The 27,253-nt window shown below is 37.0% G+C and overlaps 2 protein-coding genes across 3 annotated transcripts in view; both read left to right on the forward strand.

Annotated features, from left to right (window-relative positions):
* The window catches only part of vars2 (valyl-tRNA synthetase 2, mitochondrial), a 26,474-nt gene extending 15,439 nt beyond the window's left edge, over positions 1–11,035 (forward strand). Inside the window, exons 16-30 of the mRNA XM_077196416.1 lie at positions 314–390; positions 637–724; positions 859–952; positions 2,126–2,196; positions 2,302–2,427; positions 2,653–2,757; positions 5,457–5,525; positions 5,610–5,688; positions 5,792–5,919; positions 6,781–6,933; positions 7,044–7,280; positions 7,386–7,497; positions 9,234–9,421; positions 9,519–9,668; positions 10,750–11,035. Of these exons, the coding sequence (XP_077052531.1) occupies positions 314–390; positions 637–724; positions 859–952; positions 2,126–2,196; positions 2,302–2,427; positions 2,653–2,757; positions 5,457–5,525; positions 5,610–5,688; positions 5,792–5,919; positions 6,781–6,933; positions 7,044–7,280; positions 7,386–7,497; positions 9,234–9,421; positions 9,519–9,668; positions 10,750–10,827 (1,755 nt within the window). The 3' untranslated portion in view covers positions 10,828–11,035. The remainder of the gene's footprint in view (positions 1–313; positions 391–636; positions 725–858; positions 953–2,125; positions 2,197–2,301; positions 2,428–2,652; positions 2,758–5,456; positions 5,526–5,609; positions 5,689–5,791; positions 5,920–6,780; positions 6,934–7,043; positions 7,281–7,385; positions 7,498–9,233; positions 9,422–9,518; positions 9,669–10,749) is intronic.
* Positions 11,036–12,910: 1,875 nt separating this feature from the next.
* On the forward strand, positions 12,911–24,764 carry mgat1b (alpha-1,3-mannosyl-glycoprotein 2-beta-N-acetylglucosaminyltransferase b). 2 transcript variants are annotated; one of them, XM_077196428.1, is made up of 3 exons: positions 12,911–13,282; positions 21,836–22,731; positions 23,945–24,764. In XM_077196428.1, exons 1-3 carry the CDS (start codon positions 13,273–13,275, stop codon positions 24,644–24,646), a joined length of 1,608 nt encoding a protein of 535 aa, XP_077052543.1. In that variant the 5' UTR covers positions 12,911–13,272; the 3' UTR covers positions 24,647–24,764. The 2 variants fall into 2 exon arrangements, with proteins under 2 accessions (XP_077052543.1, XP_077052545.1); XM_077196430.1 differs by lacking the exon at positions 12,911–13,282 and adding an exon at positions 15,063–15,141.
* Positions 24,765–27,253: the final 2,489 nt, after the last annotated feature.

Here is a 27,253-nt window from a genome sequence, read left to right on the forward strand (position 1 = left end):
TCAAAGAATCCTGAAAAAAACGAATCATGGTTTCCACAAACATATTAAACTGTTTTCAACATTGGTTATAATTAGAAATGTTTCTTGAGACGCATTTTAAAATATAGTAAAGCAGAAAATGGATGTAAAATATTTCACGGCACAGTTTGTGCCACGGTTCGATGCCGCGTGGCTCATCAAGAGCTTTACTGGAAAACATATTCCTGTTACTGGTCAATGATGCCATACAAACCTTTGCCATTGAAATTCGATTATTCTTTTTGATGATTTTGTTAACTTACACACTGACATCCCATGTAAATACTCTTTGTAGGCAGTGGAAGAAGGGGATCTGCACATAACTCCTCACTTTTATTCAAAAATGTGGAAGAGCTGGCTGTCCAACATCAGGTTAGCCTTATTCTATCCACATCACAGATCTTTCTTACACATGCAAAGCTTGATTTTTAAAATGGACTATTTTGTAGGTTGTCTGAATGTCTATTTGACTTGTCAGTGAGTCTTAAGGAGACTCTGTATAACTAGGCTGGTTTAGGGTCGTGTCCATATGATCAGTAACACTCTTCTGTTAATATTCTGTCAATTACGTGCTTGAATAAGATTTTTTATAACTTCATTTATATCTCCACCTTGCAGTGATTGGTGTATTTCCAGACAGCTTTGGTGGGGTCATCAGATTCCAGCCTATCGAGTGACACTGCAAAACTCAAAGGACAGAGAAGAGGTGGGGGGCTATCATAAAATCTGCATCTATAGCCCAAAGATGACCTTTAATGTACTTGCTCCACCATAATGTGTCCATTATTAGGCCTGATCGTATTGTGTGAGGTTTTGACGGTTGTTAAATGTCTCGAGCAGGAGCAGTGGGTCTGGGGCAGGAGTGCTGCAGAGGCTCGACATCGTGCGGCTGTGAAGTTTGGGGTGAATCCTGATGCCATCACACTCACACAGGGTGATTATCATAGTGTTGACATGAATCACACTTCTGTTTTTGATGATTACTACTCATAATCTAGTCTACTTTCAAAAGTCTGGCCTCTTATGCTCACCAAGGCTGCATTTATTTAATCAGAAATACTGTGAAAACAGTAATATTTTGAATTATTATTATTTAAAAAGCACTTTTCTATTTACATTATATTTTAAAATGTTATTTATTCTTTTCATAGAAAAGCTGATTTTTCAGCATCATTACTCCAGTCTTCAGTGTTACATGATCCTTCAGAAATCATTCTTATACGCTGATTTGGTGCTCAGGAATCATTTCTTATTATCATCAATGTTGAAAACAGTTGTGCTACTTAATTTTTTTTTTTTGGAAACCATGATAGAGGATTCTATGATGAATGGAATGTTAAAAGCTTTTAAGAAATGGCAAGTCATTTGAGTTGTTGTTCCAAACCTGTATGATTTTGCTTCTTCCGTTGAGCTAAAAAAAGACATTTAGCATAATATCCAAGTTGATCTTTTTCATAAAATAAGTTGAATAGTCACCCAGGACTGCCCCAAGTGACAAAAAGTACCTTAAAAGTTGTTTATATGACTCATGCTTGATATAGTCCTCTGTCAGCTTTGTGTGAAAAGAAAACAAATGTAAATTATTTACTGAAAGTTAAATAATTCACTGATATTTTTTATTTTCAGACACAAGCTTTCAAATCTCATTCACGTTCATACATATTAAAATGTCACATCAGGTTTGTCCTCAGTAATGTGTTTTTTGTATACAGCTGATCGCGACACCCCTAATTTGGATATGCATTTATTCAAATCACATGAATGAAATTTGAGATTTTTTAGTCAACAAATTAAACTTTGATCACACAAATCTGTCATATGGTGTCAGAAGAATTTAAATATATTAATTTGAGCTACTCTTATGATACATTTATGCTTGACTGCCCCTGTTAGACATTTATTATTAATAATAATCATAAAATAAACTGTATGGTTCAGCACCTCGCTGCATTATTATTGCACAAATGTGTGGCCCCAGGCGTGCACATATCAACTATTTTACGATGACTGCAAATGTGACTTTTAGAGTCAGAATTATTCGTTTTGTAAGGCTGATCTTAAAACTGATTACTTGCTCACAAATCAACCATGTGTCTGTTTGTTTCAGACCCAGATGTGCTGGATACTTGGTTTTCTTCTGGTCTCTTTCCATTTGCAATGCTTGGGTGGCCTGATCAGGTTCATTTTATTGTCCATTTTTCTCTCACCATCATGAAAAAACAAGAACACCTATATTTTAATAAGTGGAGATGAACATGCTTTGATCTGACTCTCTATTCTCAGACAGAGGACCTAAACCAATTCTACCCCAATTCCATTCTGGAAACAGGAAGTGACCTCATCTTTTTCTGGGTGGCCAGGATGGTGATGCTGGGCAGAGAGCTGACAGGCCAGCTGCCCTTTAAACAGGTTGTGTTGATGGCTTATTGCTGAGCTCATAACTCTAAATGTCATATCGTAAGGTTGGCAGGAATTGGAAATTTTATATTGCGATGTGCGTCATACACCAAAAGTATCCAAAATGTCACTGAGAAATGTTACCATCTATTTTGCCATCAAAATGTCTTAAAAGTTTAGTGCAGCTCTGACTCTTTTTTTGCTCTTTTCTCACTTCTCCATCACTGTTTGAAACAGGTGCTCTTTCACTCTATGGTGAGAGATAAGTATGGGCGGAAGATGAGTAAATCTTTAGGAAATGTCATTGACCCTCTTGATGTCATCTCAGGGATTTCTTTGGAGGTATCCACACATACTCACTCTCAGCCTGAAGGCCTATTTCAACCACGTGCAAAGCATAAATTATGTTGTATTGATGCATTTATTTTTGAAACTAGAAGTTGCAAATCAAACGGCATGTCTTTATTTTAATGCTGACCTATTATGCCCTTTTTCAAAGTCTTGATTTTGTTTTTGGGGTCTATTAGAATAGTTTTTCAATGTTCAAAAACTACTCTCTTTTCAGTCTGTCAGTAACGCTCTGTTTAGTTCCTGTCTCTGTGAAGCCCCTCCTTCGAAAAGCACAGTGTGCTCTGATTGGTCGGCTAGACCAGTGTGTTGTGATTAGTCAACCACTTCGCTCAATTAAAATGAAAACGGAAAATAATAGCGGATTCAAAATATTAATAAAAACTATAGTAGTATCTCATTAATACATACATAATTTGTACTTGTTATTGCTAGTTAATTACAGGTTGTGTTAGTGGGAGGTGCTTTCTTATACTGGAGAGCATTTCATTGGATAAAAATGCATGTGTGCGATGAGTCATAAATAAACTTGGTCCATGTCTCTGGAAGGCAAATGTTAAATAATTATATCTGCAAAAATTTTATTTAATCAGCTTTTACAGAATGGCCTCGAAACTAATACTAGGGATGCTTTATACAGCTGTACCGATATAAAAGATTGTTTTAGTTTATAAATATTGGATATTTAATTGTGCATTCTCATTTTTACATTTTTATTTTTACATTTAATTTACTTTGCCATCATTTAACAAATTTAGGGGAGGTTTCTCGGACAGGGTTTGAATTAAGCCAGGGGTAGGCCTTAATCTAGAATAGTTAATCGTGTTTTAAAAAATGGCTTTCTATAACACAGACTAAGTACAGATTAGTTAAACCTGGACTATGGAGTCCTGATATAAAAATAAACCAGATTAATTTAAAACCAACTGTGCTAGTCTTAATTAGCATTACAGATGTTGCCTATAATGGAATGAACCAATTAAAGCTTAAAATTGCTAGGAACTGAAAAGCAAATCCAAGGAAAACAATGGCATCAGAAAAAGACTGCAATCAAAAAAAATGTTACTAACAAGTGAAAATAATTTTTAAGCAAGCTAAATATACAGCACACATCAGCTGTAGAATAAAAGAAAAGAAATGGCTGGAAATCTATTTGTAATGAAGTGTGTGTGTGTGTGTGTGTGTGTGTGTGTGTGTGTGTGTGTGTGTGTGTGTGTGTGTGTGTGTGTGTGTGTGTGTGTGTGTGTGTGTGTGTGTGTGTGTGTGTGTGTGTGTGTGTGTGTGTGTGTGTGGTTGTGTGTGTGTGTGTGGTTGTGTGTGTGTGTGTGTGTGTGTGTGTGCGTGTGTGTGTGCGTGCGTGCGTGCGTGCGTGTGTGTGTGGATGAATTCTATGAATATGTGTGTGTATATATATAATCAACCATGTACAACTAACTAGAATCAGTGGTGTTCATTGACAATGAATGGTTTTCATTTAAAATGAATGATTCAAATAATCCTACGATTAATAGTTCTTGTTTATTTCTGTGATTTACATAACAAAATAAACATAACTTTAAGTCAATTTAAAATGAACCAATCACATTTGAACTAGAAATCCGATACAATGGTGTTAAAACTAATTGAAATGTTTAAATAAAGTGACCAGCATAAAATTTTTGATATATATATATAGATATATATATATATATATATATATATTTATTTTACTTTTTTTATGCTGTTCACTTTATTTAAACATTTCATTTAGTTTTAATACCATTATATCGTGTTTAAAGTTCAAATGTCATTGGTTAATTTTAAACTGACTTGAAATGGTCACTCTTTGACTTCACTTAATATTTTCATTTTGAAAAAAAAACAAATATATATATGTGTGTATATATATATATATATATATATATATATATATATATATGTGTAATACATGTGTCTTCTTTGAAAAACAATATTAATCTTACGTTAAACCTGCCTTCTGGTAGAATTAACTTAAGCCTCAATTTTGTCCTGGAGTAACTCTAATCTTCCTCCAGGAAATCAGTTTATTAAACTCTGGACTAAACTAAATCTAGTACTATTTAAAACCATGACAGAGAAAGCAGATTTCTATTAATCTTGTTTAAACGGCCATTTTAGTCTAGGGCTAGGTTTAATCCCTGTAGAAAATGACAAAAACACAATAACATTTCTAAAACTTAGTTGAAAATAAACCGAACTGAAAATGTAAAAAATAAAAGCTAATTAAAAACTAGCTTTTAGTGTATAAATAACACAAAAATATCACTGGAATATATTTGGGAAAAAATGTCAATCTGGCAGATTTTTCTTATACATTAGTGTAGTTTCATAGCATTACACTTGATTTGAAAAGTTTTAAAGCCCTTTCTATGCCTGTTTTTTTTTTCCTCCTTTCCCTTTTTAGTTCCTACAAACACTAAATTCTCAGTATATTAATAAAAATAATAATTCAAACGTATTAATGAATATAACAAGACTTTGTACAGCTGGCCAGTGAACAGCTATCAGTCAGATGTCTTTAACCAGGCCTCAGGGCAGAACTGACTCCACTCATTTTGAAAGCACAGCCAATCCATTGTGAAATCTTAATATTTAAAACGGCTAATGTTCTAACCACCACTTTGTCATGAGGACTTAATTTTCTTGTCAGTCACATTCTGGTTTGATCTCTGTAGAGACTTCAAGAGAAAGTCAGAGAAGGAAACTTGGATCCGAGAGAAAGCATTGTTGCCATGGAGGCTCAGGTCAGTGCGAGGCTCTCTCTATTCCAGTGATCCAGTCGTTCCCAGCTGAGCAGGTTCACCTCATTTCCTGTGTCCTTTCTACAGAAGAAAGATTTCCCTAAAGGGATTCCAGAGTGCGGGACAGACGCTTTGAGGTTTGCTCTCTGCTCTTATAAAGCCCAGGGTAAGTCACCCTCATTACAGAGTCCTGTAATCAAACCTTACGATCAGAAATACCCAGAGTTCTTTACTCCCTCCGCTGACGTTTTGTTCAAATCCTGTCTCAGGAGAGGACATTAGCCTGTCTGTGTCTCATGTGCTGAGCTGTAGACATTTCTGCAATAAGATGTGGCAGGCGGTGCGCTTCACCCTCGCCACGTTGCATGATGCAAGTTTACCGACATCATTAGCAGAGGTACGACAGCAAATATATATATATCAATAAAACAACCCGTCGAATCTCAGACGGATCCAGCTCACTGCATAATACCAACATGATTTAATGATCATCATCCTCCTCTTCTGATTTGTCCTGAACCTCCACTGTGCTGTTTCACATTCTTTCTTCTGCTTTCATTCGGTTTAATGAGATTAAATCATAAAGGAAGAAGAACAGTGTCAGTGCTAAATGACTTGTAGGAGCAAATGGCAGAAAATCCATTTGAAGGATGAAGTCACAGATCTTCACTGAGATTTTCAGTTCAGAACTGTTTCCTCCAAAGTGTGCTTGTGTTAGTAACAAAATCTACTTGCAGCCTGTTATATTGCATATTTTGCTTTAAGGGAATTTTTTTAAAATATAATGTGAAATAATTAATTAATTTTGTGAATTCCTTTTGAGGAATGAATACTTTTTTTCAGCTAGGATGCATTAGATTGATCAAAAGTGACAACAAAGAGATTTATAATGTTACAAAAGACTTAAATGTCACATTTCTGTTCTTTTGAACTTTCTCAGGATTGAAAATCCTGAAAAAATGCATCATGGTATCCACAAAAGTATTAAGAAGTTTTCAACATTGAAAATAATAAGAAATGTTTCTTGAGCAGCAAATTAGCATATTAGACTGATTTATGAAGGATCATGTGACACATCATTTTTCAAGTATAGTTGTATTATCAAATAAATTCAGTTTTCTTTCAAAAACATTGTAAAAAATCTTACCAACCCCCAAATATTTAACAGTACTGTACATTCAGTCAGTAAATTGACTGAATCTTTATATTGACCTGGCTAAATATCATAAATATATGTTTTTCTCAATTTGTCTCTCAGACCTATCCTTTATCCAGCATGGACAGGTGGATATGTTCGCGTCTGTACAGCACAGTTCAGCAGTGTGAGCAGGGTTTCGACAGCTTCGAGCTCCACACGGTCACGTCTGCACTGCACTCTTTCTGGCTCCACAGTCTGTGTGACGTCTACCTGGTGAGTATGATCTGCACTGCAGTTCTGTCATGATTTGATGGATCTTACAGTCATTGATTGATGAGTTTCCTCCCTAAACTGGCTTTTTTGTTCCTCTCTTACTCCTTCAGGAAAGCATCAAGCCGGTGTTGAAATGTGAAGGCTCTGATAGTGAGGAACAGAGAGTTCGAGAAAGGCAGGTGGCCACGTCTGTGTTGTATCACAGCGTGTCCGTCTCCCTCGCTCTCCTGTCGCCCTTTATGCCGTTCCTCACAGAGGAGATGTGGCAGAGACTCGTACCTTATGGTGGCTCTAACAGGACCTCTACCAGCCTGTGTGTGCAGCCCTACCCAAAGACCTCACAGCTGGTGAGCCAGTCAGAAACACAAACACTACACCTGCTCCCTGACTGAGAACATGCAGTTTTCCTTTTGACACAAAACAACTCTTTTCAATCTCCTCTTTCACCACAGGAGCACTGGTACTTTCCCAAGGAGGAAGCAGATTTCTCTTTGGTACAGGAAGTTGTCAGAGTGGCAAGGTTACTGAGGGCCCAGTGCCAGATGACAAAGGAAAGACCTGACTGTGAGAAAATCTCAGGTTTTTTTTACTTCACGCTAATGTTTTAGTTTTGGTAGCTGTGTTTGCAAAGTCAAGTATCACTACTGCAAAACTTTGATGTAATATTTTAATATTATTTTATATTCTCTTTTATAGCATTTATTAATATTTTGAAATGATATATTATATTATATTATATTATATTATATTAATTATATTATATTATATTATATTATATTATATTATATTATATTATATTTCCAGTGAGGGTTATTATTGTTAACTAAAACCATAAAACAACATTTTGTTTCTTGAAATAAAATAAATGTTAACTGAAATAAAATAAAACGTTAAATTTAAACCTTAAACTTGTTTTATTTCAGCTAGTTGCCGAGAAAACATTTCTCATTTTATTTATTTTAACTCGATGTACTAAAATAAAAAACTGAAATAAATATAAGTAAAAGCTATAGATGTATAAAACTATATAACTAATTCAAACTTTTAATCAAATCTATAATAGTGTCTCAATGATACTAAATTAACACTGTTTTGGTGTTAATTGGATCCCCTTTTGCCTAGATGGCATAGATTCAACAAGGTTCTGTAAGAGATTTTGGTCCATATTTACATGATAGCATCACACAATTGCTGCAGATTTGTCGGCTGCACATCCATGATGTGAATCTTTCGGTCCATCACATCCAAAAAGTGCTCTATTGGATTGAGATCTGGAGACTGTGGAGGTCATTTGAGTTTAGTGAACATATTGTCATGTTCAATGTAGTTTGAGATGATTTGAGCTTTGTGACATGGCGTGTTATCCTGCTGGAAGTAACCATCAGTAGATGTACACTCTCGTCATAAAGGGATGGACATGGTCAGCAACAATACTCAAGTAGGCTGTGGCATTTAAATTGTGCTCAATTGGTACTAAGAGGCCCAAAGTGTGACAAAGAAAATATCCAACACACCATTAAACCACCAGCAGCCTGAACAGTTGATGTGAGGAGGGATGGATCCATGCTTTCATTTTGTTTATGCCAAATTCTGATCCTACCATCTGAAAGTCGCAGCAGAAATTAAGACTCATCAGACCAGGCAACGTTTTTTCCAGTCTTCTATTGTCCAATTTTGGTGAGCCTGTGTAAATAGTAGCCTCAGTTTTTGGTGCCTGACGGGCTGGTCTGAGTATTTCAGAAACTGTTGATCTACTGGGATTTTCACACACAACTCTAAGGTTTACAGAGAATGGTGAGAAAAGAGAAAATATCCACTGATTGGCAGTCCTGTGGGTGAAAATGCCTTGTTGATGCCAGAGGTCAGAGGAGAATGACCAGACTGGTTCGAGCTGATAGAAAAGCAGCAGTAACTAAAATAACCACTCGCTATAGCCAAGGAATGCAGATGAGCTTCTCTGAACGCACAACACGTTGAACCTTGAAGCAGACGAGCTACAACAGCAGAAGAACACACCAGTGCCACTCCTGTCAGCTAAGAACAGGAAACCATGTTACGTTCAAAGTCACTTAAATCCCCTTTCTTCCCCATTCTGATGTTCAGTTTGAACTTCAGAAGATCATCTTGACCATGTCTATATGCCTAAATGCATTCAGTTGCTGGCATGTGATTTGCTGTTTAGATATTTGCATTAGCATGCAATTGAACAATTGTACCTAATAAAGTGGCCGGTAAGTTATGTACTGTATATAGTAGATGAAATTTTTCATCATGTGATCTATAATAGTTGTGTCTTCTAGTGTGGGCAGTGTGTGGACCAGATCAGGCTGAGACTCTTCTCCACTTCAGATCTGCTATCTGCACGCTGGGCCGAATCTCAGCGCTTCATCTGCACTGTCCAGAGGGAGGTTTCAGTGACTCCCCTCCACCTAAGGCCAGTGCTGTAGGGGTGGTGGATCATTCTGTCTGCTTGCATCTCAGTGTTCAGGTAATGCAGAGTAAGATTTTCCTTTTTAAAGTTAGGATGCTTCTATATATATATACACACACACTGCTGATGTCTCATTCTCTCTCTGTCAATGTAGAATGGTATTAATGCTGACAAACAGAGAGCTCTTCTCTCTCAGCGCAGAGAAAAGCTGGCTTCCAAACTCAAGCAAGCCCTTTCTCGGACCTACGTGCCCAACTACACAGAAAAAGTACCTGATAAAGTCAGACAAGAGACGGAGAATAAGGTGAGTACATAGGATAATGGGAAGTTTTACCTCACAAAATCTGTACAGACCATCTTACACAATGAAGCCTACTGTAGGACCTTTTCTTTTTTGCATTGTGACATTATTTTGTCATTATAATCATTATAATGATGCAAACAATTATATATTATTTAAATTGTAAAATGATCATGCAGTCATAATGTACATCATACTAATAGTTGTTGTATTAAATGTAATCTAATGTAATCTAATGACAATTTGAGGAATTCATTGATAATTCCTTTCAATTCCAGAGGTTAAATATGACATGGATTTTCTTTGTAAGATTCATCCACCTCTACATGAGAAAGATATTTTAAAATCGAATTTAAATAGCTAGTCTTCCGGATTTCTATGTTACTTGAAATGCATGAGGTTTCCTTGCAAGCCTCATTGCACACTGTTATCACACACTGTTGAAATTCCATTTTCAACAGAAAACATGATTTATTTTGGGTTATTAACGTAACACTATGTAGTTTTTCAACCTTCAAAATATATTTCCAAGACCCTTGTGATGGTACATCGACTTACAATAGGTTAAATGACACGTCTGCCATAGCTTGACGTGGTCTGTATCGCTTTTATTGGCACTATGTAACTTCGGGTTTCGGGTAGTAACCGGAGCACAAAAAGAACTACAAAATTCGACCGCTTTACGGCATACATAGTTTTTCTTCGTTTGTGATGTCTTTCATAAAATCATGCATCATACTCTACCTTGTCTGTGGCCATTGTTGATTCCAAAGCCGGTGCTGGATAAACAGCGAGCGTGCGCGTGCGATAGTAGGCTGCGGTAGGCTAATTTTTTTACGACAGCGATAATGGACAATACCGCTTCCAACCTGTAGGGCGACCGCAGAGCAAAAGTTCCTTGGTGTTGCTTTAAAGTACAATATGAGATTATGCACATGTATTTATGTGCTTTAATGTGTATGTATGCACTTCATGCTCATTCTGTATATCCCAAGAGAAATCTACAGTACATTATTGTCAATAGAATAGTATATACAGCTGAATAAGGAGCTTGCATGCATTTTTTGTTTTCTAAAATAACCAGATCACAGCTATGGAGAAAGAGCTGAAGAACATTGAGGACCAACTTTTGGCTTTGGATGAAATAAGGAAAGAAGTCTAATGGACACATTGACCAAAATACTAAGGCCATCCAATAACCAGATGGAAAGAATACTTTTTTCTTTTAGTAAATCTGATAAAGATGCCTTGAAACAGACAATAAGTCACTGCTTTATTCAACAACAACAACAAAAATGGCTGGTGCATATTTATTATGTTGGTTTCAATGTAACATAATCGTATTAATGTAAAATAAATGATTTACCAAATAACACAATTGGTGAATAATTTTACTTTTGTGTACCCTTTTTTTTCATCGTATCAAATTCTGTGAAATGCATAAGAAGACTTACAAAAGAGGTTGTTCAAGATTAATTTCATTTTTTTAAATAAACACCATCTATGCTTTATTAATCAATGAAGGAAAAAAACTAGTCTGAAAGGTACGTTGCTGGTGAATGTGATCTATGAAACAGCCTGTTTTAGGGCCATTAGGCTATATTATTTTACTATGTTGTACAATCTCATACATTATGCTAATAATGTATAAGATAATAATATTGAATATAATAATTTATAATAATAAATACATATATGTATGTATGCATTACTACTACTACTACAATCAAACAATATATAGTATTACACCTTTACTCTTTCCATTCAAAATGTAACCACCTACATCCATCTTAACCTGTATTTGTAATGTATGTAATAACCAATTTATCTTCACTTCAGTAAAACCAGTTCAATGATTGTCAAAATTTTTCACAATTTCAGATTTTTGCAGTTTGGTTACATTTTTATAACAATAATATTATCTCAAGTTATGCATTTATATTCCATACTGACCTTATCAAACACAAGCACATTTCAAAACAAGACAATTCTGTGTGTTGGCTGTAGATGTGGTCATTGTTGATTGTCATTGTTGCCCAAGTGTCTCAGCAGGGAACTCTTCTTCATCATTCATATCTTCCCTATCAGTTGCATTCTCATCTAGGTCATACTCTGTGTTGTCCTCAATTTAATGATTCCTTCTAATCTACCATATTTGTTTTTTCATCGAAGGAGTCATGATAATACAAATGGTCAAGGGTCTTCTGAACAGTAATGTGTTTTTTCATTGTGCTGAAAATTAAATATGAGCAATGCAATTAAATGGTGAAATATTTCTACATCATAGTAGATGTTGCACTATACCTTTAACCCTTATGTTGCTGGTCAATTTGACTTATTTTGAAATACTGATGTTTTTTGTGACCCATTTTCATTTACCACGCACATAACTGGGAAAAATATGTTTAGGATTGGGTGCTCGACAAAGGACATAATAAAAAACAGGGGGAAAAAATCTCAAAATTTGCAAAAAAAATTAAATATAGTGGACTGGATGGATCCACACACATGCTACATTTAGAGCATGTCCTCTGACGAAGAGCCTGCGTGCTCAAAACGTAACCTTTTTTTTTATTGTTGCATTACTGTTTATAATAGTCACGTTTATATTCTCAAGCATGTTTATTTGTTTGTTTGTTTGTTTGTAATGTGTTAAATTCACCATAAAAATCTAAATTGACAATTCCTGTTTTATGGAATATTGCAGTATTATAAATGATTTATCTGTGCACAACATTATTTTTTATTCATATGCCCTTTTAATCTTTAATCAAAATAATTTCCCCTCCCTCTTGCAACAACATCTCTTTTCTTCTCTGATGACGTGTTTACTGACGTGAGGGCGGGAAAGTCTGTCACTCAAGCGAGAACAACGATCCAAGAGCCAATCAATTTCAAATGGACAAAATTAAGTCATTTCACTCAAATAGGCTACATCGCAATAGGCATTGTTGCCACAATTTTTTAAATTCTAAAAAAAGGTTTACATTTTTTGAATTACACGTGTTCTTAATTGCCATAATGGCTAGTATTAATAATGTTACAATGCTAAATAAATCCCCAAAATAGGCTAAAATAGATATTTATTTATTTATTAATCTTGTGACATTGGGTTGGTAATAACAATAAAAATAACAATATCATATGCCCATCACCACCTCGCGACGGTTGCTAAGGCATCTTGTTGCTAAGGAAATGGCGAAGGGGAGGGAAGAGCGAGGGGGGCGGGTCATGGTTAATGAGTCAATCCGGAAGTGGAGAATCGCTTTGACTGTACACACAGAGCGGAGACCTCCATCAGTGCAAAACTGCAAATACGGACGTTAAAACCAGAGTTCAAAACCGCACGTTCTCACCTCGCCAGCTCAGATCGCTGCAGACCTTACCGGATGTGAAACACGGAGCGGGATAGCGCACACACACACTCGGGTAGAGATTGAAATGGACGACAGCTGCAGGAATGAAAAGAGCCGAATATTGACAGCAGTGCCGAGTGAAGGCGACCGATGAGGATGATGATGAAGAGTGAAAAGTGAAGCTTTCATTCTGACGGTCTGCATCTCTTCGGTCACGGCCATCTCGCCGTTAAACACCATCCTGTTCAGAGATGATAAAAGGTGAGAGCGGTCGTGGTTTGAAAGTGTTAACCACTGTTATATTAAAGACCGCTGTGATTTCCTCAGTGTGAATGCGAAACTGTTTCAAAGACTAGAATGCATCTTTGAATACATCATTTTTAAGATGACCCTCATATTTTGGCATGAGTTGTAGCCTCAGGCAGGTTTAGTGCATCTCTTTCTGAGGATCAAAAGGGAAAGGCGGACCAGTTGAACCTTTAACATCATGTCTACTCAGTAGTGTGTGTTTGTGATGACAGACTTCAGCTGTGCGACAAACACTTCACCGGTCAAGCATGTTGTACAAGTTAAAACACAATGCCACGTCATCTTACAGTATAACTTAACACTACTTTACCCTCAGACAAATACATGTGGATCAGTTGTGTTCATGTGTAATTCTTTAGCTAAAACTTGAGTTTCTTAAGCGCTTTTGAAAATTCCTGTTAGTTGTCCCTATTATGGAAACTTATTTAAAAACTAATAGAATAATATAAAGTAATATGTTATACGGTAGCCTATGCAAATAACACGTAAAATGGAAGAAGTTTAATAGTAAATGAATATGTAGGCTATGTGTTCGGCCACCCAAATTCAAGGACCAGCATTATTACTGTTAATCGTTTGCGTTAATCGAAACAAAGCTGAAATAAAATTTAAATATTAAATGCAAATCTTAAAGTAAAAAGTAAAACAATAATGAAAAATAGAAATGTTGCCTTTGCAATGAACTGAAATAGGCTAAGTTTAATTTGAAGAACTAAAATAACTTAAAACTTAATCAAAGCTAATCAGAAGTATTTGACAAAAAGCTAATAAAAATGCCATAGCACATAGCTGAAATACTAAAGCTTAAAGTAAAATGAAACTGAAAATATAAAAATAAAAGCAAATTCAAAATATGAATAAATAATATAATAGTATATAAATGGAAGCTTGTTTCCCGCCACGGAATTGCAACTTACAATTCTGACTTTATAACTTGCAATTGCTAGTTTATATTACGCAATTCTGAGAGAAAAAGTCAGAATTGCAATAGGCCTATGTAACCATGCAATTGCGAGCAAAAAAGTCAGAATTCTGAGATAAAAAGTCGCTTTTTTATTTTGTTAGTCCGTTTTTTTTCTTCCGAGTTTATAGCTCACAATTCTGACATCTTTTCTCAGAATTGTGAGAGATAAACTCCTAATTGCAAGTTATAAAGACTAACTGAGTTATAAAGTCAGAATTGCGAGATATAAACTAGCAATTCTGAGAAAAAAAGTTGCAATTACCTTTTTTATTTTTGTTAGTCAATGGCAGAAACAAGCTTCTATATATAAATAAAACTAAAATAACACTAACCAGATCTTACTGTATTAATCTGTATAATCATAATAAATGAAAATGAGATTGTCTGCAAACAGTTTAAGGTTTCAAAATATTCCTTTAATTTTTCAGTGGTGGCTAAGGTTGGGTTCCCACTGTTTTATTTTTAGTAACCATAACTGTAGCAATACTATAACAATAATTATAGCTTCCATGGTGCATTTTATTCTTCACTTATTCTCCAGTTTAACCCTACATTTCTAATGTTCTAATTTCTAGTTCCTACATTTCGTGGTTAGAACTGTAAAACAGTCAAACTTGCATCTTTATAAATGAACCTTTTCAGGGTGTCACGTGTTAATGCAAGTGAAGGAGAGTGTTAAAAGTTATTTGGAGTGTTAACTGGCAATGTTGGCGCTTTGCATGGGTACAGTACTTCCCTCCCCTTTCCTTTCTACTCCCCTCCCCTTTCGCTCATCTGTTTCTTGCCGATCAGCTCCTTGTGAATAGCTGGGGGAGAGACGGGGAAACATAATCCGCTCTGTGTCCAGGTAATGCTTAACAATACCTCTTATCTATTCCACACGATCCACTGCCAAAATAAGCAACTTTTGGACATCTTGTTTTGTTTTTGGTTGATTTGTTCTTGGACTGTGGTCTTCATGATCTCTTGGCGTCTCTTGCTTTTTTTGTATGTTTAACCTTTTTCTCGTTCTTTCTTTATAAGTCTTTATATGTACAATCTTGCCTTTTGCCTGTGTTAAAAATCTTCTGTTTAGTGGACTCATTTGATTCCAGGTGTTTTTGATGAAACTTTACACTTAAAGCATGTGTGGAGGCAGAACTGGGAACTGTTTATGTTTCTGTCTTGTTTATTCCTCAGGAAAAAGCATGAGGTGAGTTTCAAACTCGTCAAGGCCTAAATGGTTCCGTCTGTCCTTCTGATTGTAGATTCGTGAGTGAGTAGTTAGACTTAGACATCTTTACTAAGGGTTAAGTGGAGATTAGTTACTTGCTTGCAGCCAGAAGATTACTGAGGTTATTATTGGCACAGCAGACACCTTTCCTGTGCAAAGCACTTTATTAGGTGTTTTTTTGATGTCTGTTGTCACATTGTAACTCTTAAGGCTGATTTATACTTCTGCGTCGGACCTACGCCGGAGCCTCTACGCCGTAGCCTACGCTTTGGTTTTAATTTATACTTCTGCGTCGTTGTCCGCGTTGACGCACGCAGAGGGAGCATGTGAAACCCGAGGAAGCGGTTTGAGCAGACCAATCACAGCGCTTGCGTCCGCTTAGAATTGACGCGTTGTTACATTTTTGGAGAGGTGCACGTCAGGGTACGCCGAAGGGTACGCGCGCTACGCACAGCCTACGGCGTAGCTACGGTGTAAGTTCGACGCAGAAGTATAAATTGGGCTTTAGGCTGTTTCTTTCATAGTATCGTTTAACCCTTTAGCACTGGTCTGGTAGTATATGAAATGGAAATGCGTTTGATTGATGCTCACAGTGTTATGTCTGGTGTGCATAGAATGACGAGCAGTCTTATGACTCTGTATTGACTTTTGTGTCTGCCACAAACAATGAATGGACTTTGTCATTGAACAGTTTATTTCACTAGCTGAACAGTATCTGACTAATGTCAGAAAGGAAAGCAGGTCGATTTTAACTGTAGATTTCCTGTGGAACGATTTAACTTCAATGCTTCAGATGCAGATTGTTACTTTTTTTTAACCTTGTTGCTTTCGATTAAAGGACAAATTCTGTCATCATGTACTCACTCTCATGTTGTTCCGAATCCAAACCCATAAGTCTTTTGTTCATCTTCAGAACACAAACGAAGATATTTTAATGAAATCTGAGAGATTTCTGTCCCTCCATTGAAGGGCTCCATTCACCCAAAACTGTTTAAAGAGATTGTAAAATAAATCCATATGAATCAAGTGATTTGATCTAAGTCTTCTGAAGAGACACAGTCGCTTTATATGATGAACAGATTTAGGTAATTTGAGAGATTAATGCTAATTTCTGCAATTTTGTATCTCATATGCTATTGTTAAATATTAGTTTATCTATGTGCATGTACACTACAGTTCAGAAATTTGGGGTAATTTTTTTATTCTTTTAGTAGTTGTTTCACACCTGGCTCCTATAAACCACTTGTTTCAGAACCAGTTGTTTACTCCATTACTTCTGTTCTTTAAGGCATATGAAAATGTCAATCTACACCGAAACAATCAGTCTAAGTTTGCCAGAACGTGGTTGTCCTGGCCCGCTTTAAAATTAACTCTGGAGCTGTTTGCTTGTGGTGAAAAAGCAATCCGACCCAACGGACCAGCAAACCAGGCTATATCACAATGTATGATGGGAAATGATGACGTACATTGTGTGAAAACCAGCAGTTTGTTTTGATAATGCCTTTTAAAATGTATCGTGGGTTAACCTAGAGCAAAGACGAAGCACGCCTTTTTATTTTAAAATGGCGCCTAATTGCTTTTCTCAAAAATAGGTACAAGGTAGGAATGTCCTTGATTCATGCTCAAAATGATAAAGTAGTATAACGAAAGCTACAAAGAAAACCACAATAAGCCCACAGATTTGTTATCTACCCATCCTGACGGATGACTGCTATTAATGGGATCCCAGTGTTAAACCAAATTCTGTGACCCATCGAATTATGTGACCGTACACATATTGTAGTGATGGTAGGGTTAGGTTTAGCTCAATATACAGAATTCGGCACAACACCGGAACATTAACAGGTGAAGAGTTTTTAACACATTTTAGTCCATTTAGAAATGTTGCCTTGTGAAAGCACACCGAACCAAGAAGAAATTTTTATTGACTGTAAATAATTTTAATCCCTGCTTTGGAACAAAGCAGATGATCTACAGGTCTGAAAATACCCTTACATTGTTGCAAATGTCTGTTTCAAATAAATGCTGTTCTTTTCAAATAAAAGCTTTCTATTTATTAAATAATCTTTAAGAATCTTTAAGTAATAAAAAATATTGATTGAGCAGTAAATCAGCGTATAAGACTGAATTCTGAAGGATCGTGAGTGTATATTTAAACATGCCTGGTCTGATGAGCATAAGAGGTTTTTAAAACACTAAAAAAAAACATTTTTAAAGCTAGTGTATATTTACTATAAGCATGAATATTTGCTTGTGTAGAACCCAGGTGTCCATTAGTAGAAATTACAGTTAGTAATTAGATTATTAGACTCCAGATGACCTTTGCACGTGTATTTACTCTGAGGAATCAATTCTGTCAGCCTGTCTGCCTTTCTCAATTTCAGTATCCAGTGCTGGAGTCCACCTGGATAATGTTGTTTTTCTTACATGGATAGTGCCTGCATAATTTTGTGTCGGCTTTCATGAGTGCCAGGGGTTTTGTGTCGAATGAAAAAGTGCTTACTCAAAGCATATTTATGACCTCATAAATCCACACAGGAACCATTGGGCAATGCCACGTTTCTGTTTTAGGGTGGGCGGATGTTCAGTTCTTCCTGGCTGATAGCTCGCAGAGACTCTTCTTTTGCCAATGACAGACTTCTGTTCATTGATCATGACACATGGTAACATAAAACCACACTTGGTACTATAGTGAATTGTGAAACTGACATCATATAGACCGAATCTTTCTGAATTTCACTCTCGGGAATTGTAGGGCTCATTCCTCAAAGGAAATTCCTTTCTGGTATACAAATTACGTTGGTATGGCCCACTTAGAAAAAATAGGCTAGCTCTTGTTAGTAGCCTCAGTCTGCCCCTGCCGCCCAAAGACATGTGGGGTCAGCTAATTGGGATCCAGAATTTCTCTAAAAACACAGGAGGAAGCTTTAGCGTGATATCTTAGTGGTGATTTTTGGTTCAGTTCACCCGACTGTGAAAAAAAAAATATCATCATTGACTGTCATGATAACTATTGAGTGCTCTCTTGCAATGATGGCGCACGGCAGTCTGATCAAACTGTCAGATTTAATTACTCTGGAGTGCCCTCAGCCTGCCAAGAGCTGGGTTTGCATATAGTTTTCAAAGCATGCTGGGAAGTTTGTACTTCCTAAAGCCCTCCTGTGGAGTGGGGTGAATGAAATACTCTAATTTGTGTTCGAGATGAAGGCAGCTGTTGTGCAAATGAAACATGGGCTAGACCGTTAGTGAATGAAAGATTTAAGGGAAATCATACTGCGATAAACTTCTTCTTTACATGGCCCAATGTTTCTCATCCAAACACCACTACGACATGATGTGAATGTAAAGACACGACATGCAGTGATAAATGTAGTCGGAGCCATCACACAAGATTGTGGTTGAATTGTGGGTAACTGGCTTCAATGGGTGATTCATCATAACTGTAGTCAGCAGGTTTTAAGACAAACTGTCAACTTCTTTTCAAACGACAGAAATTCCCCAATGGTAATGGAACCTAGACTGAGTTAACACTGAGACTGTAAAGCCTGTAAAAATGCATTTTAATATATAAACATATACATTTTATAATTTAATAATTATAGTTATTATTATTGTTATTAATAAATATAATTTATATATCAATATATTATATTATTCATAATATATTTTCAAATCAAGCTCTCCTTAATTCTTTGTGGCATAGATTCAACAAGGTTCTGGAAACATTCTTCAGAGATTTTGTCCCATATTTACATGATAGCATCACACAGTTGCTGCAGATTGCACATCCATGATGTGAATCTCCCTTTCCATTACATCCCAAAGGTGCTCTATTGGACTGAGATCTGGTGACTGACCATTTGAGTATAGTAAACTCATTGTCATGTTCAAGAAACCAGTTTGAAATGATTTGAGCTTTGCGACATGGTGCGTTATCCTGCTGGAAGTAACCATCAGTAGATGTACACTCTGGTCATAAAGGGATGGACATGGTTAGCAACAACACTCGGGTAGGCTGTGGCATTTAAACAATGCTCAATTGGTACTAAGAGGCAAAAAGTGTGCCAAAAATATCCCCCACACCATTAAACCACCACCAGCTGCTTGAACAGTTGATACAAGGAGGGATGGATCCATGTTTTCATGTTGTAAATGCCAAATTCTGATCCTACCATCTGAAAGTCTCAGCAGAAATAGGGCTTGGGCGTCGTGACGTCATCACTTGGCGTGGCCGCCATTTTGGCAGCTTCCTTTACTACTACTCGGACTACTGCGCACTGTTTGTAGACGTACTTCCTCTCAGTTCTGTGGCTTAATTTGATTTAAGTTACGTTATTTCAACCATGGTAACCCGTTGCTGTATTGTGGGGTGTAACAGCGCAACACATAATCATCAAGGGAAAAAGATAAAAAATTGATTAACTTTCCACCGCTTTCTTGCTTGGAAGCGCACCCACGGAGACCTAGTATCCGAGATAGCAAAGAGTCGTCGGCTCGCTTGGATCTCGGCTGTAAGACGACCAAACATAACCATCCACAGTATCCCGGTGTCGATGAGAGTGTGTTCCCTGCATTTTCATTCTGGTACGTTAAAGAAGGTGCACGATTTTCTTTTTATACATTGTTTCTTTCCTTACCGCGACACCACATACATACACATGATGCGCGCGCACACAAACACAACACAAACATATCACAACATTATGGTTCTATATGTTTTCAACACTTCTGCTAACCCGGAAAACTGCACTTTTGAAACACATAGTTAAAAGTACATGTGAATGGTTGTTAGCACTAACAGTTACTAAACTAGCAGCTAGGTGGAGCGCACCTTACCTTTGTCCGGATTACTGCGTTCCCACTGTTCGTTATGATGATCTGCAGCTCCTGAACCCATCCATTAGTGAACTGAACATGCGACTCCAATTCCTTGTAGCTTCGGAACTGTTCAGAGGTGTAGGCGCTCACACCACAAACAAGGTAGCTGAATATGTTGTTTATACAAAACTGCGGCAGCAAGTCCTCGACGGTGCTCCACTCTTTATGTGAAATTTCATAAAGATCCAAACCGTTAATAATGGCGATTTTGTCCACATATCGGTCACTGGCTTCCCTAGATAACCTATCGCGGTAAATTGCACATCCTTTTAGGTGTTTTAACATATTTCTTTTCTTTCTCTCAACTCTGCTTCTCCTCGTTCGGCTTGCTGTATGTTTACATTCGTATAGCTGTCAAGATGGCCGCCACGTCCCAGAATGCAACGCGGCGCCCAAGCCCTATTAAGACTCATCAGACCAGGCAACGTTTTTCCAGACTTCTATTGTCCAATTTTGGTGAGCCTGTGTAAATAGTAGCCTCAGTTTCCTGTTCTTAGCTGACAGGAGAGGCACCGGTGTGTTCTTCTGCTGCTGTAGCTCGTCTGCTTCAAGGTTCAACGTGTTGTTCAGAGAAGCTCTTCAGCATACCTCAGTTGTGACGAGTGGTTATTTGAGTTAATGCTGCTTTTCTATCAGCTTGAACCAGTCTGGCCATTCTCCTCTGACCTCTGGCATCAACAAGGCATTTTCACCCACAGGACTGCCAATCAGTGGATATTTTCTCTTTTCAAACCCATTCTCTGTAAACCTTAGAGATGGTTGTGTGTGAAAATCCCAGTATTTCAGCAATTTCTGAAATACTCAGACCAGCCCGTCTTGCACCAACAACCATGATATGTTCAAAGTCACTTAAATCACCTTTCTTCTCATGCTCAGTTTCAACTTCAGAAGATCATCTTGACCATGTCTACTGTACATGCCTAAATGCATTAAGTTGCTGCCATGTGATTGGCTGATTAGATATTTGTGTTCATGAGCAGTTGAACAGGTACCTAATAAAGTGGTAAGTATATAAGTATACAACATTGTTATAATGAAGTTAGACTTTAATAATGTAGAGAATACAAATAATTATGAAACTAAATACAGTAGTCAACATTTGAAGTGGATCAAAAAAGTTCATCAAAGTTGTCCTAAGACAAGAACGGTATTGTTCAAAATTCATTCATCCTTTGATTAAAGGTTTGGATCCACTTCAAAATTTCAACACACATTTTCTATGAATATTGTGTTATGTACAAATTGAACATAAGTTTCTCAGATGCACCAGATTTTTTTATTTTTGCTATTACTTGATCAAAATTCAGTAAATATTACCCAGCAAAAAGATTTGCATCAATAGGAATTAAACAGGCCTTATCTGTTCTGTACCTCACTCTTATCTGTGATTATTTCTTTTTGGGTTTATCCTCATCTTTAAATTTATATCTTCCTTTTCCCTGTTTTATAGCATTTTCCTCACTACAGTCCCTTGTGTGGTGTCACTGGGCCATGGTTCGCAAGAAAGGATCTCTTATTTTGTGTGGAGCATTTCTGTTTGTTGCCTGGAACGCCTTGCTCCTCCTCTTCTTATGGGGGAGGCCTCCCATTGGGCGACTTGGTGAGGGAGGCGGAGCTGAACCAGGGGCCGGAGAGGAATGGGGAGCAAAAGCCGGTGGAACTAACGGATTGGCCGTTGAAGTGATCAGATTGGCCGAAGAAGTAGAATCGGAACTGGAGACTCAGAAGAAGCTCCTCAAACAGATACAGAGTCACAGGGAACTATGGGAACAGCGGAAAGAATTGGGAAAGAGGGAATCTGAGGACACAAAAGATGAAAAGATCAATGAGCAGCCGAAAAAACTTCAGCAGATTCCTGCAGTTCATAAAATTGTAGATGATACAAAAACTGTTACGAAAAATACACAGACTCTGATGGTTACGCCACCTCGGCTGGTCACGAAGGAGGAGAAACTGGACCAAGAGAACAAGCAAATTGCTGAAAATGAAGTAGGCCTTACTAAGCCAAGCCCTCAAATCATTATCCCAATTCTCGTCATTGCATGTGACAGAGTAACAGTTAAGAGGAGTTTGGATAAATTGATACAGTACCGTCCTTCTGCTGAGCTTTATCCAATAATTGTCAGCCAGGACTGTGGCCATGCAGATACGGCAAGGATGATTGGCTCCTATGGCAGTCAGATAACCCACATCAGCCAACCGGATCTTGCAGACATTCCAGTGCGACCTGATCACAGAAAGTTCCAGGGTTACTACAAGATCTCCAGGCACTACCGTTGGGCTCTGAACCAAGTGTTCAATGTCTTTGCTTACTCCACAGTGGTCATTGTGGAGGACGACTTGGAGGTAAGATCATGAATATGTTGTCATTTATGACTAGTACTCAATGTTGTCATATTCATCCTGCATTTGAGCATCATTATATGTTAACCAGGTCTGAATAGTACCATAGTAAGGTACTACAGTATCTGAAAGTCACATTTTTCCTCTCTTATAATTCTTGGAGAGGAATTTTGAAAAGAGCTTTTCTCTCGCTCATAGGGAATATTTTCATTTGCACATTTCTGAACCCTTTCCTTTGAAATTCCCACAGGTGAACTGATTACAAAGTCTAATATGCATTATGCACCCAAAAAAACACAATAGGGCAGCGGTAAAAGCTCAAGTTCTGTTGTCATGAGTTCTCTAAAGGAAGGGATCAAGGTCGTTTAACTTTGCTATTCAGGCAAACATGTTTTTTGCATACTCCTTACTGTGTCCTTTGATGGCTGTCGTGGCGATGTTGAATTTACAATTTTGTTGAAATAGCAAACCTTCATACTCAAGGTGAAATGGAGTCAATCAATGACAAATAACATTTATCCATGAATATGGCATGGACATATCTTTTAAAATTATAGTTTAGGACACACTTAAAACACACTTAGGAGTGTACTCTTTGTATAGATGTGGTTTTATAATTTCAAGAAGTAAAAAAATTAAATAAGTAAAGTAATAACTTACTTTACTTACATCTTGAATACATGTAAATGTAAAAAATTTTGTGTGTTTGTTTTTTACAAATTAAATATCATTATGCTTTTGGGGAATTGCACCACATGATGACATTTTACACTAAACATGCCTTGTCATTTTTTTAAGAGAATAACATAACTGTTATGTCTGCAGGGTCCTATCTATGATATGATATCATTTCCTTTTTTTTGCATGCTGGTTGCACCAGATATGGTGGTCGCCACATTACTATGATTTGGCAGCCAATATTTTTTCAGTTATAGAACTTATACTAGTACTTATTTACTTATTTGATTAGCACATTTAACTGGTCAGTGGATTAACGCTAAAGCTCTACTGAGCATCATAGATAAGCAAGCACCATTGAGATTACCTAAGGCCCAAACACATATTTTGTACATTGTTATAAATCAGTCAACTGGATGAACAAACCGACAGGACCTCGAGTGAATTAGCTGTTTCTGTCCAGATAGTTTATAAATAGATTCTTGTTCATCATCAGTTCATCTTAATGTCTTAAAACTGCTCTTATTTCATCTTATAGGTGGCCCCAGACTTTTTCGAGTATTTCCGTGCGCTCTACCCCATATTGAGTTCGGATCCGACTCTGTGGTGCATTTCCGCCTGGAATGATAATGGACGGGATGGGCTGGTCGACCCGGGCAAGGCTGACCTCCTTTACCGGACCGATTTCTTTCCTGGCCTTGGATGGATGCTTTTGAAGGAAGTCTGGGCAGAGTTGGAGCCCAAGTGGCCCAAGGCATTCTGGGACGACTGGATGCGGCAACCCGAGCAGCGGAAGGATCGCTCGTGCATTCGTCCCGAGATCTCGAGGACTATAACTTTCGGCCGTAAAGGCGTCAGTTTGGGTCAATTTTTTGACCAGTATCTGCGCTACATAAAACTCAATACTGAATTTGTGCCTTTCACTAAACTGGACTTGTCCTACTTGGTCAAGGAGAAGTACGATGAAACCTTTGAAAAAGAAGTGTATATCGCCCCTTTGGTGAAGGTGGAGGAACTACAACAAGGTGGAAGCCTGAAAGGTTCTGGGCCATTTCGAGTTCAGTACTCCAGTAGAGAAAGCTTTAAAGTGCTGGCCCGCAACTTGGGAGTTATGGACGATTTGAAGTCAGGGGTTCCCCGTGCCGGTTACAGGGGCGTAGTCACCTTCATATCCCGTGGACGAAGAATTTATCTGGGTCCCCCTGAGGGCTGGACTAAATACGACACCAGCTGGAGCTGAGGAGGATGAGGTTTGGACCACAAAAGACAAGAAATAGAAAACTCACAACTATTATTACAAGTGAAGGAGGAGAGAAACGCCCTCTCAAACCAAAGAAAACAGAAGCAGAGTGTAAAAAGTTGAGAAAAGGTAAGATGTGAGTATAAAATAACTGCTGTTTTGTCATGGAAAAACTTCCAGGCATGCTGGGAACAGCACAAAAGGTGGTGCATCGTGTTTGCGCAGCAATCATGCAACAATCTTCTCTCAGAGAAAATAGTGGAGTTACGCTGCAAACAGCTCTTATGCAGAATTGCTTATTATGATATGAAGAAAAATGATCACATTTTTTATTATTACTTGATTTTATTATTACTTTGCTTTTAACATCAATGCAAAAGGCATACAAGAGGTCTTATATTTTATCTTACCACAGTGTCTTTTGGGAGAATCTCACGATAACATCATAACATCCATTTGTTGTGTGTGACTATTTTAAGCATACCCCCCCCCCCCCCCCCCCCCCCCAATTTATCATTAATTTAATGATTTGGAAAGTTTTACTTTTTTAAAATATTCAGTATTACTGTATATATATATATATATATATATATATATATATATATATATATGTGTATATGTTTTTGCTTTAAGAAAAAACAACCCAATATCCAGATGTTTCTTGACAAGTTTCGTGAGATTCAGCCTTTGAAAGACCAATCTGAGTGTTAAAATTCCATTTGTCTAAGTTTTATTAGTCTCTGACATAATTATAAATGAAAATTGTGTATAATTGTTGTCTAATTCGATTGATGCATTCATATAAATGCACACAGACTTGTTCATTTGACTTTATGAAGACTTAATGCAGACTTTATGAAGTTCAAGCTTGTGGCAGAAATTATTCAAGGCTTGTGTAACTGACATACCAAATCTCTGAACAACATCTCTTCTGTGCCATTCTGTTGAAGGACTGTACTTGAACCTGTTTTTGTTTTAACTGCTCTTCCTGGCCTGGGAGATCTCTTATTGTTTTTTAAAGATGTTGTAGGTTTGTTGCAAAACCAGTGGTCATAGAAAATCGCTTTACATGTTCTTACAGATGAATGATTGGATTTCATTAAGCCACTGATGAGAGGAAACATTTTAAATAAATGTACTGTATTTAAATGTTTGGGAGAGAAATTATCTGATATTAATGCAAATGCAGTATGAAGAAGTGTGAAACCACTGCCTGACATGTTTATAACTTTATTACATTGAGAATAAAACAGACTATTTTGATATTTGACCGTATATGCTGTTTTTTTCCCCCGTTTTATATCTTATCTGGTGACATCCTTCCAGGGATCATTTGTCCAAACCCCCCACATCAGCATTGATTCAGGCACTATTGTGACACCCTTGACGTCTCTGTCGCTCCAGATTTCCGTTCTCATTTCTCTTGTGTCCTGTTGACTTTCCTGTCTCACGGTTCTCTGCTGTGGTCTTTACTATGTTCTTTTCCTGTTCTTTACCACCAGGAACTTTAGAAAAGCCAAAGGATGTATGTTACTGATTAGATGAATTGGACTTTTATTTTGTGGTTTTATAGGCATTACCGGTAATCTGATCTGAATCTACCATGATTAATTGATTTGTGGAACATATAGCCACATCAGCTCAGGGAGAAAATTTGTGTGTTTCACACTTGACAACTGTTTCAAAGAGCTGATGTCAGACTTCTTTCAAGCCACTCTGTTGGTGTTCACACTGTTCTTACCTCAGAAAAGGTGCTTCTGGACAATAAGCAGCTGGTCTCAAATCTTGCCAGATTGAGCGGTTTTAGTTTTGAACTACTTGGTTTGTGGGTCAATGACGTGGCGTGTCAATTCCGGTGTCCAAAGCATATTAATTACATTAAAAATGTATACATTTTTAAATGCACTTCATTAAATGACTCAACTTCCCCTCATTAAAATCCTCATGTGAGAATTCAATATAAATAATTAATCTTGAAGGAACTATTGAGCTCAAAAGTCCCAAAATGTCATTCAGGGTAACTGTCCCGGCTTAAAATCTGAATACAAAAATACGACAAAAATGTTAAAAATATAAATAAAAGTATTTATAATCTACTTGGGCATAATTGTATTGATGTTTTCAACGATACCTACAAATATAGTGATAATACTACGTTTATTTACATTTTTATGACAAAGACTTTTGTCTCCAAATTGTGATTTCTGTAATGTCATTCCTGGATAACAGACATAAATTACCATTTTGGACCATAATGCATTTTGGTATGTCCAGTGACATAATATTGTATCAAAAAGAAGACCCTGAATGAGCACCAGAACATGTGCAAATGTGAGTAAGCTTCTTTTAAAATGTTGATATTTTGACCTTTTCGGTCACTGGTGCACTTTGCAGCAATATCATGTGTCCTTTTGGATAACACTAATAAAACATTTAGAATGTTTTTATATTAAAAAACTATCTATTTGATCTAAAAGATTACCTTATAGTGATCATAGCTAAGTTGTAGTTTTCCATAGGTGGTTAAGTTAGTGCCTGATTATAAAGAAAAAATATTTGTTTTGTCATTCCTGGATAACAACATGTCATTCTTGGATAACAAAAAAC

This window comes from Siphateles boraxobius, unplaced genomic scaffold, assembly GCF_051911475.1.
Source record: "Siphateles boraxobius isolate OS27281-9 unplaced genomic scaffold, OSU_SipBor_1 35, whole genome shotgun sequence".
Lineage (NCBI taxonomy): Eukaryota > Metazoa > Chordata > Actinopteri > Cypriniformes > Leuciscidae > Siphateles > Siphateles boraxobius.

Bases quoted from the DNA above. Each gene is read 5' to 3' on its own strand.
- mgat1b (XM_077196428.1), top strand. The intron at 22,732-23,944 runs GTAAGATCATGA...TTCATCTTATAG, and splicing joins TTGTGGAGGACGACTTGGAG to GTGGCCCCAGACTTTTTCGA.